We start from the raw sequence: 16,642 nt of genomic DNA on the forward strand, positions 1-16,642 counted from the left end.
GGCCACCAGCCAGCCAGGCAGCCATGGATCCTTGCACAAGCACCACTATAACATTCACCATGTTAATTATTGGGTTATATGTTTATTTTCCAAATGGGCTCTAGATCAGACACATTACAATTTTGGCTCTGCCATTTAATACAGGGTATAAGGCACATTCCTCACTCCATGCCCAGTTTTCTCAGCTATATAAAAATGGGGACTATAATTTCATGCCCCAAAGTCATCAAGAAGTCAGTGTAATAATTAAAACTGAGTTCAAAACACATCGCCTGAAGCAAATCAGGTTCATACATAAAAAATGTAGTTTTCTTACCATTATGTTTCTATTTCCATTCTTCTAACATTTAAAAGAACACCTGATGCATGCTAGAAACTCTAGTGTTTATTCCTCACAGAAAAAGGGGGAAATATAAGATTTATTTTCTGGGGTTCACTATCCAGGGGACAAAAGGAATGCCTTTTGGCCAGGAGCAAAGTGTGACATTGGGTACTTACTGGATCAGAGCTTGTTCTAAGCAACCAAGCCTCTCTGGGTTTGCCTCTGTGGTTACAAAATATGTTATGTGCAATGAAAGCTGTAAGAAAGAAATTAAATGGCAGGAAGTAAAGAATCAAAGGGCAGAGAATTCAGTATTAGCTCACATGTAAAATACACCAAAACTCTGTGATGAAATGATGCTCAGAAGCATTTGGCACTGTTGAGTAGCTGTGAAGAGTACTTAGGGGTCCAGAAGACCCAAGTTTGAAACCCTGCCCTTCCACTTTGCATCTGAGACTGTGGGCAGTTAATTAACCATTTTGAGCCATACTTTCCTCATGGGTTAAAACCACCTACACTCTCAGGAATATGGTCAAGATTAAATGAAACCAAGTGTACGTATAGCTTCACACAGAAACTGACAAAAGCATTCACCAAGTCAAAGTCATTCACATCAAAAGGAAAAGGCAGGGAAGTAAAATTCAAAGAGATGCAGAGCCTATCAGTTAACTAAAGGTAAGTGCAGAGTGGAAAAGAACTGCTGGTTCACACTGGTATGGACAATGTGTAAATAGAGATCCAAAGAGGCATTTGATAGGAAATCCTCTCCTTTTTCCAGGCCAGACTCGCTTCTTTTTCTAGGCTCGACACCTAATGTAGACCAGCAAAGGGAAACTGCAAGTATCTGCATCTGGTTGTGAGTCATCAAAATCACTGAATTCCTTTTAGACTTCAGAAATCCCCAGAATAAGGTGGTTGTGTGTGTTTTTTAAAATTTTTATTTTTCTATTATTTTTCAATAGTTTTATTACACTATTTGTTTTTAACTAATGGCTCCATATAATCATTAGATTTGGTCAGGTGAGATAAGTTCTAGGCTTACACGAGGGCTTACTTCTAACTCTGGCACAACCCAAAGTAGAAAAACGTCTTCTGGAACATTCTTAGCCAGCCAGCCTCTGGTCACTTCCACTGGTGACCTCACCACTGTTAAAAGCAGCTCAACCCTTCCAGTCAGTTAGCATTGACAGCAGATTCTTCCTTACACAGAGTCAAAATATACTTCCAACCCAGACCATTTACCAACAGATCTGCTTGTAAGTCTCCAACTGAATTAACCTTTTAACCTTTTAACATTTAAGATAGTAATAGCTGTGTACAGGATACAGAGAACAGGTGTTGAAAGCATGTGGGAAACTGAACTCTGTGAAAGATCATGGTATTGAACAAACTTACAGAATATACACTCCCTATCACAGCTTTGCTATCAGTTATTTTTAGAAAATCCCAATTAATATCATTTGGCAGAAAACTCAAGAGAACTCATTTTACAAAAGCCTATGTTGTATAAATGTTAAGTATTTTAGAAGAAAAAACTATTAAGGGTGAAGCCTCTTTAAATGTGAGATACTTTCCACTGATGATTTGTGCTGGTGATCCCACTTAAGTATTGCCACCTTGTTTCCACGTGGCATTTCACCATTATACTCATCATGCACATACCCTCAGACATACATTTGCTCATTCAGCACATATTTGCCATGTGCCTCCCTCATGCTTGGCATCATGCAAGGTGCTGTTGAGAATACAAAGTGGTAGGAAATAGTTTCTGCTCAAAAAGAAATTTCTGTTTCTCTGTATCACTTAAGCAGCCTTTGGAAAGTTCAGCTAAATCATACCTGATTGATGGTCTTTTCCATTTGCACCAAGCCCAGGTTTGGTAGTGTATTTTTTATAAAGTCAACTATGGTTTCCAGGTTTTCATGCTGCAGAATCAAGGGCTTATGGCTTCCCAATAAACCTAAAGCCACTTTAAATATGACCTCTGATCCCTGAAGAAAGATCATATCTGAGAAAACACAGAAATACAGAAAGTTAAACCAAACCAGTTTCTGCTGAAATAACACACTGCTGAGTAGAAGGGTGGGAAACACAACACCAAATCGGGAACTTTGTTTCCTTTTAACATATTTTGGATAAGATCGGCAAGCCAATAATGAAACATACACATATGGCTGAGCTTTTGTTATGGTTCAGATACATCTCTTTCACTCCAAAAAAGAAATTAAATTCAAGCATGCTTTAAAATTCAAATAGAAAAAAATAGGCCCTTAGGAAAATAAAAAAAATTAAAAGAAAAAAATTGATAGATAAAATCTTTTTATTAGTCTACTTTTCCACAAATACTCTGAATTTTAAAGATGCTACTAAGACATGTTTTTATGGGTAAAACTGATGGATTTTTATTAGGTATCAGAAATTAAGAGAGAATAAGTGAAAAGGTGCCTCTTGGTTTCCTGTTTCGAAATAAGGCACTGAATTAGAAGGATCTCTAAAAAGTCTGCACATTGCAAAAGGGTATTATTAAATCCTTACACAAATACTGACTTTTAGAGTAATTAGTGGAATAAATTTTTTCCCTCTGAGGAATTCAAAGAACTTTATCAAGATTACATATTTTTTTTTCTTAGAATGGTTGGTAAATGTTAGCAAGTCCTACACTGATTTTACAGAGTCAGAGGGAACAAGTGGCCAATGCAGGTGGCTGGACATTGCAGATGTCAAAGCAGAGCCCTGACTATGTGTTCCCTTTTCTCCCCCCACCCCCCACCTTTGTCATATGGTTGAAGGCACTCAAGAAAAAGAGTCAAATTCCTGAGGTTAAAAGCATAGCAACAACAATTAATTATTATGTGGCTAAATTCAGTCAAGTTAACGAACAAATGGAGTAGCAATATAAGGAAAAATATAATTTTAAAGACAAAAGCATAAATATAATTAGAGGCAGCTGTCAGCATTTCTCTTCTTCTTTTGGCCATAGAATAATGAAGTGGCAAAGTGGAGGAAAACTTCATCAAATCAGAGAAGATAAAAGAAGGTGAGACAAAGAATCCCCAGCATTACGCCGCTTTACATATTTATGGTACTATGCAAAAACCACTCAAAAGAGAAAAGCTCTTGGAATGCCACTGTGCAAATGGGAAATCTGGGTGAGAGTGATTTCTGAGCCAAGAAGAGGGAGGAAAAATTACAGACCTCTGTCCCTGCCAGTCAGTTCAGCCTTGCATAGGCTCTGTGACCTTCACCAAGTCTTCAACCCCATGAGCTGTCTTGGGTCCTTCTGGGTGCAGCCCCTGAGCAATGGGGCAGCTGACATCAGTTGACACCAGCCTGGTTCCCTCAGAGCTCAGAAGCCACAGTTTCCAGAAACATCACAACTGCTGATATTTCAGGGTGGCCCTGGGAAAATGGGGCAGATCCCACGCTGCCTTCTTAGGTTTCGTGGTACAGATAAATTAGAGAAATGAGACTGGATCTTTGAAACCTTAAGCATCTTAGGGGAAGTATAATGGGTGTAAAGGCAATGCCATAGAGGAATATTCCTGCAGATCGGGGCATTCTTATTGATTCTACCATCAGAAGTGTCTGGATTATAAAATGCACCATTTACCCATGTAATTCACCTCCACAGAAAATAGAAAGGTCTAAAATAGTACTAAAATGAAGACGTATTTTTAAACAGATGTGACAGTTCCAAAGGCAAAATGATAAAGCAAATTTGATGTTCCTGTGGTTAAGACAGTAAGATGTCCTTTTGATATATGAATGTCCATAGCTGAACAAAAATTGATGGAATCTTTCAGAATAAGTAGCAAGATATTTTTTGTTCAGATCCTGGGAAAGGATTTCATTACCAGACCAATGATTTGTTAGGGTTTGGTATCTTTAGTCCCTGAAGGATAAGTACTTTGAATTTTAGATACAGTACCACATCTAAAGCCAATTAAAATAATTTTATGAGTATAATCATACATGCAAACCACCTCAGTGGTCTTTTAAGGTTAGCAAGTGGTCTTCCAAGTTTTATTCCTCTAGGATCTTGGTGGGGTTTTTTTTTCTTTTTAATAACAAATCAACTTAGTAGAGTACTTCCCACAATTCTAAATTAAGACTTTTCTGGACTACAGGAAGAAAACAAAGGGGAGTTTGGAGCATTTTTCTTTTTTCTCTTTAAGTTTCTTTATTGGTACATAAAAAAAAATAAAATCAAAATATAACACTGGACAAGTTTATTTCATTGTGCCTGTCAGTATTTATGTAATAAAGAAATGTTCTTTATGCTATTCCCTACATTTTAAGAGCACTCTTCTCAGCTGCAAAGAAGGTTCTTCAAACTTGACTCAACAAACATTCATTGAGCATTTAATATATGTGAGACATTGTATTAGGTAGGTACTGGGGTTAACCTACGAACAAGCACAAAGAACAAACTGTAGACACTGACAACTACTGCTTTGGCAGGGTTATGCCCAGGGTGTTATGAGAACAAAGACAAAGAAAAAGTCCAGGGAAAGGTGACTGCTGAACCCAGTACTGAAGGACCAATAGAAACCTGTTAGGAAAGAAGTGAAAGAATAATATTTTTATTTTTTATTTATTTCTCTCCCCTTCCCCCCACACCCCCAGCTGTCTGCTCTCTGTGTCCATTTTTTGCTGTGTTTTATTTATTTACTTATTTATTTATTTATTCATTACCCCACCCCACCCCAGTTGTCTGTTCTCTGTGTCTATTTGCTGCATCTTTTTTGTCTGCTTCTGTTGTTGTCAGCGGCACAGGAATCTGTGTTTCTTTTTGTTGCGTCATCTTGTTGTGTCAGCTCTCCATGTGTGTGGCACCATTCCTGGGCAGGCTGCACTTTCTTTCACACTGGCAGCTCTCCTTACGGGGTGCACTCCTTGCGTGTGGGGCTCCCCTACGTGGGGGACACCCCTGCGTGGCACAGCACTCCTTGCACGCATCAGCACTGTGTATGGGCCAGCTCCACACAGGTCAAGGAGGCCCAGGGTTTGAACTGTGGACCTCCCATGTGGCAGACGGACGCCCTAACCACTGGGCCAAGTCTGCTACCTGCTGTGTATTCTTCTGTGTCTGCTTGTATTCTTGTCAGCAGCACCGGAAATCTGTGTCTCTTTTGGTTGCATCATCTTGCTGCGTCAGCTCTCCATGTGTGCAGCACCATTCCTGGGCAGGCTGCACTTTCTTTCGCGCTGGGCGGCTCTCCTTATGGGGCACACTCCTTGCGTGTGGGGCTCCCTTATGCGGGGGACACTCCTGCGTGGCACGGCACTCCTTGTGCACATCAGCACTGCGCGTGGGCCAGCTCACCACATGGGCCAGGAGGCCCATGGGTTTGAACCATGGACCTCCCATGTGGTAGGTGGATGCTCTATCAGTTGAGCCAAATCCACTTCCTAAGAATAATATTCTGAGCAGAAGGAAAAGAAGGTGGAGATGCAGTGAGGTGTGACAGAACCACATCATGCCCAGGAGCCTGAAAATAGTTTGGTATAGCAAGAACTCTGGCTATGTGGGGAGGAAGGGACCCCTAAATTTATCTTACTATACTCGAGGATGACTTTTATGCCCTTTAAACAATGAATATCTTTTTCTCTCTCTAGAAATTTTTAAAATTAAAAACAATTTAAAAATAATAGTAAAAATGTTACTTGCAAGCCCACTGCCCCATCCCAACTACCTTCATTTTTGCTAATCTTCTAATCCTTATACATTTGCACTTAGGAATATATATATTTAAAAGATTTATTTAATTTATTTCTCTCCCCTTCCCACCCCCCCTTGTCTGCTCTCTCTGTCCATTTGCTGTGTGTTCTTCTGTGTCGCTTGCATTCTTCTCATGCGGCACCAGGAAACTGTGTTGCTTTTTTTTTGCATCATCTTGCTGCATCAGCTCTCCATGTGTAAGGCGCCAATCCTGGGCAGGCTGCAGTTTTTCCCACATGGGGCGGCTCTCCTTGCAGGGTGCACTCCTTGTGCATGGAGCACCTCTACATGGGGGACACCTATGTGTGGCATGGCACTCCTTGCGTGCAGCAGCACTGCATGGGGGCCAGCCCACCACACAGGTCAGGAGGCCCTGGGCATTGAACTCTGGACCCTCCATATGGTAGATGGACTTTCTCTCAGTTGAGCCACAACCGTTTCCTGGGAATATATTTTTTAGAAATGATACTTCTCCTTGGAAAAGTAAGTTAATTTCCTGTATTTGAAAACAACTGCAAAAGAAAGTGAAATGCTGAGGCTACCTCTAGGGCTATGGTAGCCTAGGTCCAACACTATAGCCAGGTTCCTTTAAAAGCACTTTCTTTCTGCCTCTTCTTTTTCTTCACTCTCTCATCAAGTCACCTAGAAATAGGCAAAGGGTTTTACCAGGCAGGAAGCAGAGGAAATCTTATATTCAGCTGACTCCACCACTTTGCAAACTATTTGCTGGGAACAACCCAAATGACTAGTTTCCCTTGAAGACATTTTAGCTGCCCTATTGTGTTAATGTATACTGGAACTCTATTTGAAGTTCCCCATGATCTGAAAGTGCAATTTTCCTCTGGGGAAAATAACAGAAGCAAAGAACATGGCCTGTAAGCAAACTTATACTCCATATAATTTTCCAGCTACCTTTCTCTTTGTCGAGGGCAAGCCCTCTCCTTCACTTTCTCCTGAGCAGATGCAGTCCTCAAAGTGTGATACCTCTACATTTCTATCAGGAATAGGCAGGAGGGAAATGAAGGATGAGGAAAGTGCTGTAGCAGAACAAGAGCACAAATAGGTTTTGCAAAAGGTTCTCTTCATCATCACTGTATCACAGTAAATGAAAAGCTGGACATTCTTCCTGGCCATATGAACTGTCTTGTGTTTCCCAATTTATTTTCATCCTAATGATTCTTTGAGCACTTTATGATATTACAGGTGGCTTCTGCATTTTTTGCCAAATCCTCAGTTTTTAGACTTTCTCTCTCATTTGTTTGGCAGCACATGCTACAGGAAACAGTAGGAGTCTAATACCATAGTCCCCTCCTCCATCAGGAGCAAGATAAGTCCTGTTTTTTAGACCTTTCCCGAAAGTGGACATGATTAGAAGGTGAATAGAGCAAGCAGTCCAGGACCCCTCTACATTCAAACTGGGGGAAAAACAAACAAAAAACCCAGGAGGGGGCTATTTTACCTTCTGGGACTTTCAGGCAGTAGGACTGACCTCACTAGATTTGGGTTACAAAGTGACAGTTAAGGCATGTACATCATTGGCAGCTGTCCCTACAAGAAGCATATACTTAGATCAAGGTGACCTATTATTTAATATACGAGCTATGCTGGCTACAAGCTGAGAAATCCTTTACAAATAAAATAGTGGATAGTTAACAAAGGTTCATTTGTTTTTAGGGTTTATCCAGCCCAAAAGGCTTATAATAAAATGGGCTCCAGGCCAAAATAGACTGCAGGGTTTGAATGGTAGGCTTTGGGATGTAAAACTAAGATAACTACCACCATGGAACTGAATAAACAACAGTTCATTAAGTCACTGATGCTAAATACAAGAATGGTTTTTAAAAACCTACTCTTTCCATGGATCCTACTAAATAAGACTGTTTTTAAGTACTGAAAGATGGGATGGATTATGGAAAAAGAGAGCAGTTTTTGCAAAGTGATGTCATAACCCAGCATTGCCTTAGAGTTCCCACTTCCTGCCTATAATCCAAGTCCCTAGTCCTGAGTCAGCTGGACACAAACCCACTGAGTACCAGTGGCTTTCCAGGAGCGACACATACCCTACCATCTCTATGCAAAACATATAAGAAACTCCAAGTGCCGCCACTGACTATATATGCTAGAGAAAAATATCCTGCTTTTACTGGTTTGAGCTATTTAGGAAGTCACTGTAATAAGCTTCATGGGCTCTGAATTATTTTGCACCATCAACCCTGCACCAATGCAGGATCTGTTTGAATGTATTTTAATCCCTTGTACTCACTCATGTACCCAAGCAAAGTTTCTTTTCTAGAGCTTTATGGCCAAAGAGCTCCAGAAGTATCTACAGGCATCACCGCAGGTCCATCTGGCCTGGGAAAGTGATGACACCCTCAGTCCCTTCCTGCTCCAGAGAGTTTGTGGTATGGTCCAGTCTCCTTTGTTGAATTTTCTCCATAAACAGTGTATAATTTGATGCTTACACTTTTTCACAATTAACAGCACTTTTTCTTTCCCCTTTCAAGACCTACTCCTTTCCCTTACTCTGAAAATATAGCAAAGAGTAATGAGAAAATATAAGGTAGACACAAATGATTTCCTTACTTTCCTAAGAAAAGACAAAAACATAGAAGTTATTGGCAAGAAAAACTGATACCTACAGCTAGAAAACTTAGTTCTATGGGTCTTTTTTCAGTAAACTAAGCACATACTTAATTTCAAGGCTTTTAAAATTGCCTTTTTTTTTTTTACTATGATATAAAAACCATGAAATCTCACTAATGATCTGTTTAACTAGGAAATACTTTTTAGTATCTCTTTTAATAATTATTTTTTCAGGGAAAAAAATTAAAAATCAATTTGGGGAGGCAGTTATTGAAAAGGGGATATTTGATACTTTAAGACATGGTTTCTTCTAGAAAAGCCAAATGGGAAATTCTCCAACAGTTCTTGTGGATAGAAGTGAACAACAACAATAATCTGCTCTGTGGGGAAGGAGAGGAGAGAGAAGACTCAATGCCCATTCATATTAAAAAGCAAGGAATTCTGAAATTTGGATATGAGATGTTTACACAAAGTATGCTTAAAGTAGAACCACATGCAATATTTTTGAACATTCCCTTTAAAATGCTCTTTAACTCTAAAAAACAAATCTTAAAAAGTATAAGATTGTAAGTTTTCAGGCTAGCAAGAGACTGACTAAAAACATGACATTAAAAAACACTTGATAGGTAATTAAGTATCACTTCTTTACTAACCTCCTCCTCTATCATAAAAATATTTTTAAAAGACTTAATGGTCAAAAATATGACTTTCATTTTCAAGCGGGGAAAACAAACTGTGCTCAAAATATTTCACCAGGTCCTGAAATCCAGAGAGAATGGCTCTGTCCCTGCTATCTTGTTTAGTTTTGAGCCTTTGCATGTGAACACCTATTTGAATTTTAACAGAGATAATCTTCTCTAAAGGCAAATTGAGAGAATGGGAGGTAGATTTCTATGTGAACCATCTGAGATTATAGTAAGGGCACAGAGGTGGACATCTGGAAAGATGAGGCTGAAGGCAGGTATGAGATGTCGACTGAAGGTGAGATAGCAAGTCATAGAGGGGTCCCTCAAAGTCCTGATGTGCTCTTCAAGAGAATGACTCCAGAGAGAATGAAGAGCCAAGGGCAAAGAATGAAGAGAGAAGGGAGAAGGAGATAAGAAGAGAATCTAGAAAGAACAAGCACCCAGAAGACACGGGGAAAACAGTTTTAAGGTGCTATCAGTCACAAGCATGGGATGCTGAGGAAGATGACTTGGCAGAATACATATACCTGTGCTCCCCAGCCAGATCTTTAAAATGCCTGCTTTTGGGAGAGCCTTGTTATAAGAGAATCTAACCTAAATACCATAAGATGGAGGCATACAAGCAAAGATAAAAAATTAAATGGGATCTGGAAGCTAGCTGACCCAGATGGTGGCTAAGACATTCCAGGATACTGTTCCTCCACCAGCACAAAAAGAAAAAACTGGCAAAGCCATCTCCATCTCAAAACTCTGGAAAACAGAGATTTGCAGTGACAGGGCAAGTGATAAATGAAGGAAACAGCTTTTAAAATGGTAGGAGAAACTCATGGCACCCTTGCTGACCTTCCTCCTCCACCCCCACAGCACAATGTAGAGTTGGTTTGTTCTCCTATTCTGGTCCCTGGACTGTTATGGAGGGAACAAAGTAAACCCTCTACATGTAAGTGCCCATATGCCTGCCATCTCTGGCTCACTCTCCCAGAATTTGCCCTCCAGACAGAAGCACACTGCAGACAGCTGAAGTAGTATAAGAGTATAAGAAATGATTAAGCCAAAATAACATGGGGCAAAGGAATACCTGCTTTAAGATATACAACAGAAATGGGGAGAGTTTATTTTATAAGGAATAAAGGGAACATTCAGGTTTCTGTAAATGAGGGAATTCCTAAGGCCAGGAATCAGCTCATGCCTAGGACAAGACAGCAGAAAGGATTCAGGCTAAGGGGGAGAAAGAAGAAAGGATAGAAAAAGCAAACAGAGCCTAAGACATAGGTGGGATGCTATCAACAATTCTGATATATGTATTATGAGAGTTCCAAAAGAAGAGAGAGAGAAAGGGGCAGAAGGGATAAATATTTAAAGAAATAATGTCAGAAAACTTCCCAAATTTAACAAAAGACATATTTGTTCGAAGAATCCCAACAAACCCCAAACAGGACTAACTTGATGAGAACCATACCCAGACACAGAGTAGTCAAACTACCGAAAGCCAAGGACAAGGAAAGAGTTGTTTCTGAAAGTTGCAAGAGCAAAGCAATGTATTATGTACAAGGAAATCTCAATAAGATTAGGTGCTGATTTTTCATCCGAAATCATGGAGACAAGAAGGCAGATGAATGAAATATTTAATGTGCTAAAAGAAAGCAAATGCCAACAAAGAACTTTTTATCTAGGGAGACTATCTTTCAAAAATGAGGAAGAGATTAAGACATTGCCAGATAAATGAAAGCTGAGGGAGTTCATCATCATTAGACATGTCCTACAAGCAATGATGAAGGGATTTCTTTAGACTAAAAGGAAAGGATATTAGACAGTGGATTCAAGTGGCATACAGAAGTAGCTCTAGTAGAGCTAACTATATGGGTAATTATAAATGTCAATACAATTATATTGTTTTGTTTTTTTTTTTTTTGGTGTGTAACTCCACCAAACATATCTTACAGGCTCTAAAATGAAAATGCACAAAAAGTAATGCTCCATCTATGGTTTTGGAAAAGTCACTCATCAACTTTATACAGATGGGTAAAGGGTCCCAAATAGCCAGAATATCCTTGGCCTTGAAAATAATGACAAAGGAATCATACTTCCCAAATGTAAAACTTATTTCAAAGCTATAGTAATCAAAATAGCATGGTATTAGTACAAGGGCAGACATATAGACAAATGGAATCAAATTGAGAGTTTGGAAATAAACCTTCACATGTACAGCAAATTAACTTTTGACAATTTGTCAAGTCTAATCAAAAGGGAAAGAACAGTTTCTTCAATAAATTATGCTGAGAAAACTGGATATTCATATGCAAAAGAATGAAGGTTGTGATGGTTAGGCTAATGTGTCAACTCAGTTAGGTAACTGTGCCCAGTTGTTTGGTCGAAAGCAAGTACTAGGCTAACTGTAATACATGGACATTTAGGGGCTTTAGTCATCAGAAGTTTACTGCATAGATGGCTGATTATATCTACATCAACCAGGGAGATTGCCATCAGCAATGAGTGCCATTTTATCCAATCAGTTGATTGCCTTAAAAGGGAAAGGGATTTTAGCATTCAGAGAGAATTTCCCAGTTCATTTTTGGACAGCCAACGTCTTCCAGAAACTCAAGGACCTTCACTGGACTTTCACTGGATCCCCTGGTTTGCAGGCTGCCTGTGCAATCTGGACTTGTGCATCCCCATGGTTATGTGAGAGAATCTTATAAAATCTCACACTATTTACAAATATCTCCTGTTGATTCTGTTTTCCCTAGAGAAATGTGACTAATACAAAGGTAGAAACCCACCTTACACCATATAAAAAAATTAAAGTTAACTCAAAATGGATCAAGGACCAAAATACAAGCATCCAAACTATAAAACCCTTAGAAGAAAACTTAGGGAAGCATCTTTCAAACATTGTTTTAGGCAATGATTTCTTAGACTACATCAAAAGCACATGCAACAAAAATAAGACCACCACCACAGAATGTTAATAAGTGTTGTCGTCCCCCCCCCCCCCAACATATGAATGCTGGTTCTGGCCAATAGATTTATAAAGACTTACCAAAGACTCTGGCTACAAATCCCAGTGGAAACTGTGAGGCAAATACTGTAAGAAACCAGGGGGCAGCATAGAGGCTGGGGCCAATCTCGTGTTCTTCTAGGTGATTGTAGAGGTCTCGATGGTAATCGTGAAGAAGCCTAGAGAGCTGGTACATCTGGATCTGCAGGAAGAGATGCCTGGATATGTTTAGAATTAGATATCTGCTGTATGTATAAAACAATTTTTCTTACTCACAGGAATGCTTCCAAGAATGCTGTTCATTTTTAAGAGAATTATTAGAACTTTAGAGATTCAATTTAACTGATCTCAGCTAATTGACCCAGAAGGCACTTACTGGGTGTCTCCTGTCTGTGAGGCACTGAGCTAGGTGGAGGCCCGGGAATGTTAATGTTGGGTCATCTCCTCCTAGCCACTTTCTTTCTTCTTATTGTTCCCTTGTGTTCCTTGGCTAAGCAGATCTAAACATCTGCTTTCTGGAAACATTTCATAAATTCTCTTATAAATGCACATTCTTAGCAAAATTCAAACCCAAGGGAATTAGAAATAGAAAGCCAGCTTCTCCACTAAGAGTGAATTGAAGGCATTTTAGGATTCTGTAGAGGGATTCCATTGTACATGTTAACTTAGTAAAGTCCTTCTGGACCCTCTGAAATATTTGAAAGGCAGACAAGTGTGACTTCTGTAGATTTATAACATATGAAATATATGGATACCGGGCAAGCTTAAATAAGAAAACATCTTGTTTATTTCAAGATGAAGGAAATAAGGGTTTCCAACTGAAGTGGAACTTCAACTTAAAGGCTCCCCCTTCAGAGAGTGATATGATTCTGGCAAGAAGCTCAAACCAGTTCCCAGCAACCCCATGATGAGTTCCAGGACTAAAAGAGATCCTAGAGCTGGCCCAGATTGAACAGCATGGTCTGGATCCAAAGAAACCACCACCTGGAGAAGGACAAGACTAACCCCACTGAGATGCTACAAGCTGGATACATACTCCCCAAGCCACAAGAGAGGAGATCGTTTTCAGAGGCTCAGACAACAAAATCCTCTGAAGTACCAGCAGTGGCTCTTCCACATAGGAAAGAGTCTTATCAGCCAGGGCCACGAACACAAAAAGAGCCATGTGTTATGCTACTAAATTACATAAAACTCAAAACTCCACTTCTCTGCTAGATGAGAGAAGCTCCTACATTAAAGCTAATTGGGAGAAAGCAGGAAGATGATGGTGTTATTGGGTCAATATCATTTGGTGAAGGAAATGGCTTCCTTTTATGATATTCTTTTCCATGTGCTTCATAATCATAACTCAAGGTGAAAGGATTTTTACCTTAATTTTTTGGTGCTTTGAACAATTTCTTGGCTCTAATGTATCTAAGGCTCTGAAATCACAGTACCTTGTTGGTAACTAAATACATAAACAAATGCTCCAACATTTTAAGCAACATTTAGAAATATCCTGCTAGCAGGATACAGAGTTCCGCCCAGCTCTGAAAGGTGGCAGAAGCAGCACTAGGCATTTGGAACATGCTGCTTTGTTTGGTTATTTTTTTTCTTACCCTGTTTGGTTATCTTTTGATGTGAACCTGTCCCTCGTTCATTCAATATGTATTGACTGGGTACCTACTGCATCCCAGGCACCACTGCAGAAACTAGGGACATAGCTCAAAGACTGGGACTCTTTTCTCACACACTAAAGGAAGTCATGAAATAAACAAGTAAGACAAATAAGGAAACAAAAAGATCATTTCAGGCAGGGAGTATTTTCTGCAAAAGAAAGAGGATAATGTGATAGAACATGCCAGGGGCAGGGGTGGAGGTCGGGAAGGACTTTTCCCAGGATGGATATTTGAGCTAAAGCCTGGCATGACGAGGAATCAGGTGGAGCCTGGGGTAGCATCCAAGGCAGAAGTAGCAGCAAATGCAAAGGCTCTAAGGCAGGAATTACATTACCTGAAGACAGTTTACTGAAGAGATAAAGGTTGTTCATTCAATGTTCCTTGGGAGACAGTGCTTGGCAAGGGAGTAAAAGGGAGAGCTTTGCAGTCAGACAGGCCTGGGTCTAAATCCCAGCTCTGCCACGTGCTAGATGTGGGGCCTAGTCAGGGTATGTAACCTCTTTAAGTCTTAGTTTCCCCATGTATAAATTGAAGCCATTAACAGTGTCTTCCTGAGGGTTAATGAGTGATAAGAGCACATGAAACAGCAAAATGCCCAGCTAGCAACAGGGTAAGCTATCAACAAAGGCAACTATTTCAATGTTAACTGATGGGGGAAAGGTCCTTGGATATACCTGGGAAGGGCTAAGAGACATTTTTACCATTTGTTTATTATCAACTACTAATTGATCCAACAGGTGTTTGTCTATCAGAGATATAAGAAACGCTCTATACCTGTAAAATAATCATGTCCGGCCGATACTGTTTCCGCAGACCCATGTCAAACATCAGAAACTTGAGCATTTTAAATGCCTCTTCCTCACTCATATGAAGCAGCAAAATGCCTGCCACAAAGCTGAGACCTTGGCAATATCCTACTTCCTGGTCTAGAAGCGAGTAGGCCTTTAAAATGTTGTAAAGTGACAGCTGCCCTGCTCCAAGCTGGGCAGAGAAATACGGATGTGTTGGAAAGGTTCGCCCTGTGAAAACAACACATGTTAGTTATAATAAAAATATTTGTAAAAGCCTGTTGAACCAGAAATCCAATACACTTCAGATAAAGCAGCAAATCTTTATTAGTTGAATATTATAAATCAGCCTTTAATAGTACCTCTGTTCCGTTAAAAAAAAAAAAAAAAAAAGAAGTCACTGGGTTGTCCTTGGAATAGAGTTTTCAATTAAAAGTTTGTGTGTGTATGTACGTGTGCATAGGTGTGTGGTGGCTCAGGGGAAAATTTGAAATACCTTTAGTCCTGCAAATATATGGATTTCAATCTAAAACAAAAAGAAAATTTTCGAGCCTCTGTGCATAACCTCTAAGCCACAAGGACAGCTGGGGTTTCTTTACCACAGCCCTCTCCTGACATCACTTAACTGCAGCTGAAAGCCCTTCCTTGCCTTACTAAAGACAGTACTTTGATCAGTTTTTCATGGACACACATTTTGCCTGCAAATGCTGCATGCCACATGCATATTTCTGTACTTTTTAAACCATAGGCAGTGTTTTGAAAGGGACTTAAGAGCAACAAGTGTTTTGTTTTACAATATTTGCCTTCCAGAAAAAGTTAAGGGAAAAAAAAAAGATGCCAACATCCTGATTATTTTCACAAAAAAACTGATATTCAAATGAGACTTAAAGACTTCTTTGTCCAGGAGGTTTTTGTGGCTGATACCTGGCAAACCTCACCTCACCACCCGCCCCTGCCCATCACCTCCTGGAATGTGACTGATGGGGAAGTGCATGTTCCCGAAGAGCAGAAAAGTACCTGATTAAGAGAAATGTCTGGAGTCAACTGGTTGGCAGCTAGGGCCAAGCTCAGACCCAGATAAGAATTATGGCCTTGTCTGGGTCAGCAAGGGAAGGAGATCAATCTACTCTGCAAGTCAATTATTCACGTTAATTATTTGATCTCAAAAAGGAAGAAGGATACATTCATGTGTTCTTCCTCAGCCTTGTGAGAAAGCATTTAATCAGTACAGATGGGTTTATCTGAACTTGATTTAAGAGGATGGCAATAGTATCCTAACTACTTTCCTGATTTCTTGTCCAGTCTTCATTTATTGACTGCTCTACCTCTTGCCTTAACAAATCTTCCTCCAAAACATCCTGCACATGCCATTCCACTGCTAGAAAGCAATCAATAGCTCCCCGAGTGCTCAAAGAACAACTTTAGCACTCTATTAACCTGGAAAGCCCTGCACTTACTTACCACTTACTCTCCCAGCTTTATCCTCTACTCCAGGGCCTAACCTAGGAAATATAAGGCGGCAGGGGGAGGGGTGTGTGTGTGTGTAGGGGTGCTGGACTTCTCTGAATTGTGTGCAAACTTGACATGAGTGTGTATGTGAGTGTGAGTGGGTATAATTATACCTGTGCATTTTCCTAGTCCAGAGCAGGTACAACTCAACTGTAACGCAAGCTACATAAGTAATTTAAAACTTTCTAGCAGCCATATTAAAAAAGGAAAAAGAAATGGGTGAAATTTCTAAGATTTTTTAAACCCAACATATCCAAAAGACTTAATTTCAACATGTAATCAGTATAAAAATTGAGACATTTTTGCATTCTTTTGTTCACACTTTTTGAAGTCCTAATGGCATGTCTCAATTGGGACTGGCCACAGCTTGAGTGCT

General features: G+C 39.8%; 1 protein-coding gene across 16 annotated transcripts in view; it reads right to left on the reverse strand.

Annotated features, from left to right (window-relative positions):
• Positions 1–16,642, reverse strand: part of TBC1D1 (TBC1 domain family member 1) — a 264,667-nt gene that overhangs the window by 11,442 nt on the left and 236,583 nt on the right. For 14 of the 16 annotated variants that reach the window (XM_058299692.2, XM_058299668.1, XM_058299676.2 and 11 more), the window contains 3 exons: positions 14,744–14,988; positions 12,354–12,513; positions 2,161–2,330 (listed from right to left, as the gene is read on the reverse strand). In XM_058299692.2, coding sequence (XP_058155675.1) covers positions 2,161–2,330; positions 12,354–12,513; positions 14,744–14,988 — 575 coding nt within the window. Of the gene's footprint in view, positions 1–498; positions 579–2,160; positions 2,331–12,353; positions 12,514–14,743; positions 14,989–16,642 lie in introns of all 16 variants that reach the window. The other 2 variants (XR_011649485.1, XR_009186413.2) reach the window with 1 other exon arrangement.

The sequence above is a fragment of the Dasypus novemcinctus genome, chromosome 1 (assembly GCF_030445035.2).
Source record: "Dasypus novemcinctus isolate mDasNov1 chromosome 1, mDasNov1.1.hap2, whole genome shotgun sequence".
NCBI classification, from domain to species: Eukaryota; Metazoa; Chordata; class Mammalia; order Cingulata; family Dasypodidae; genus Dasypus; species Dasypus novemcinctus.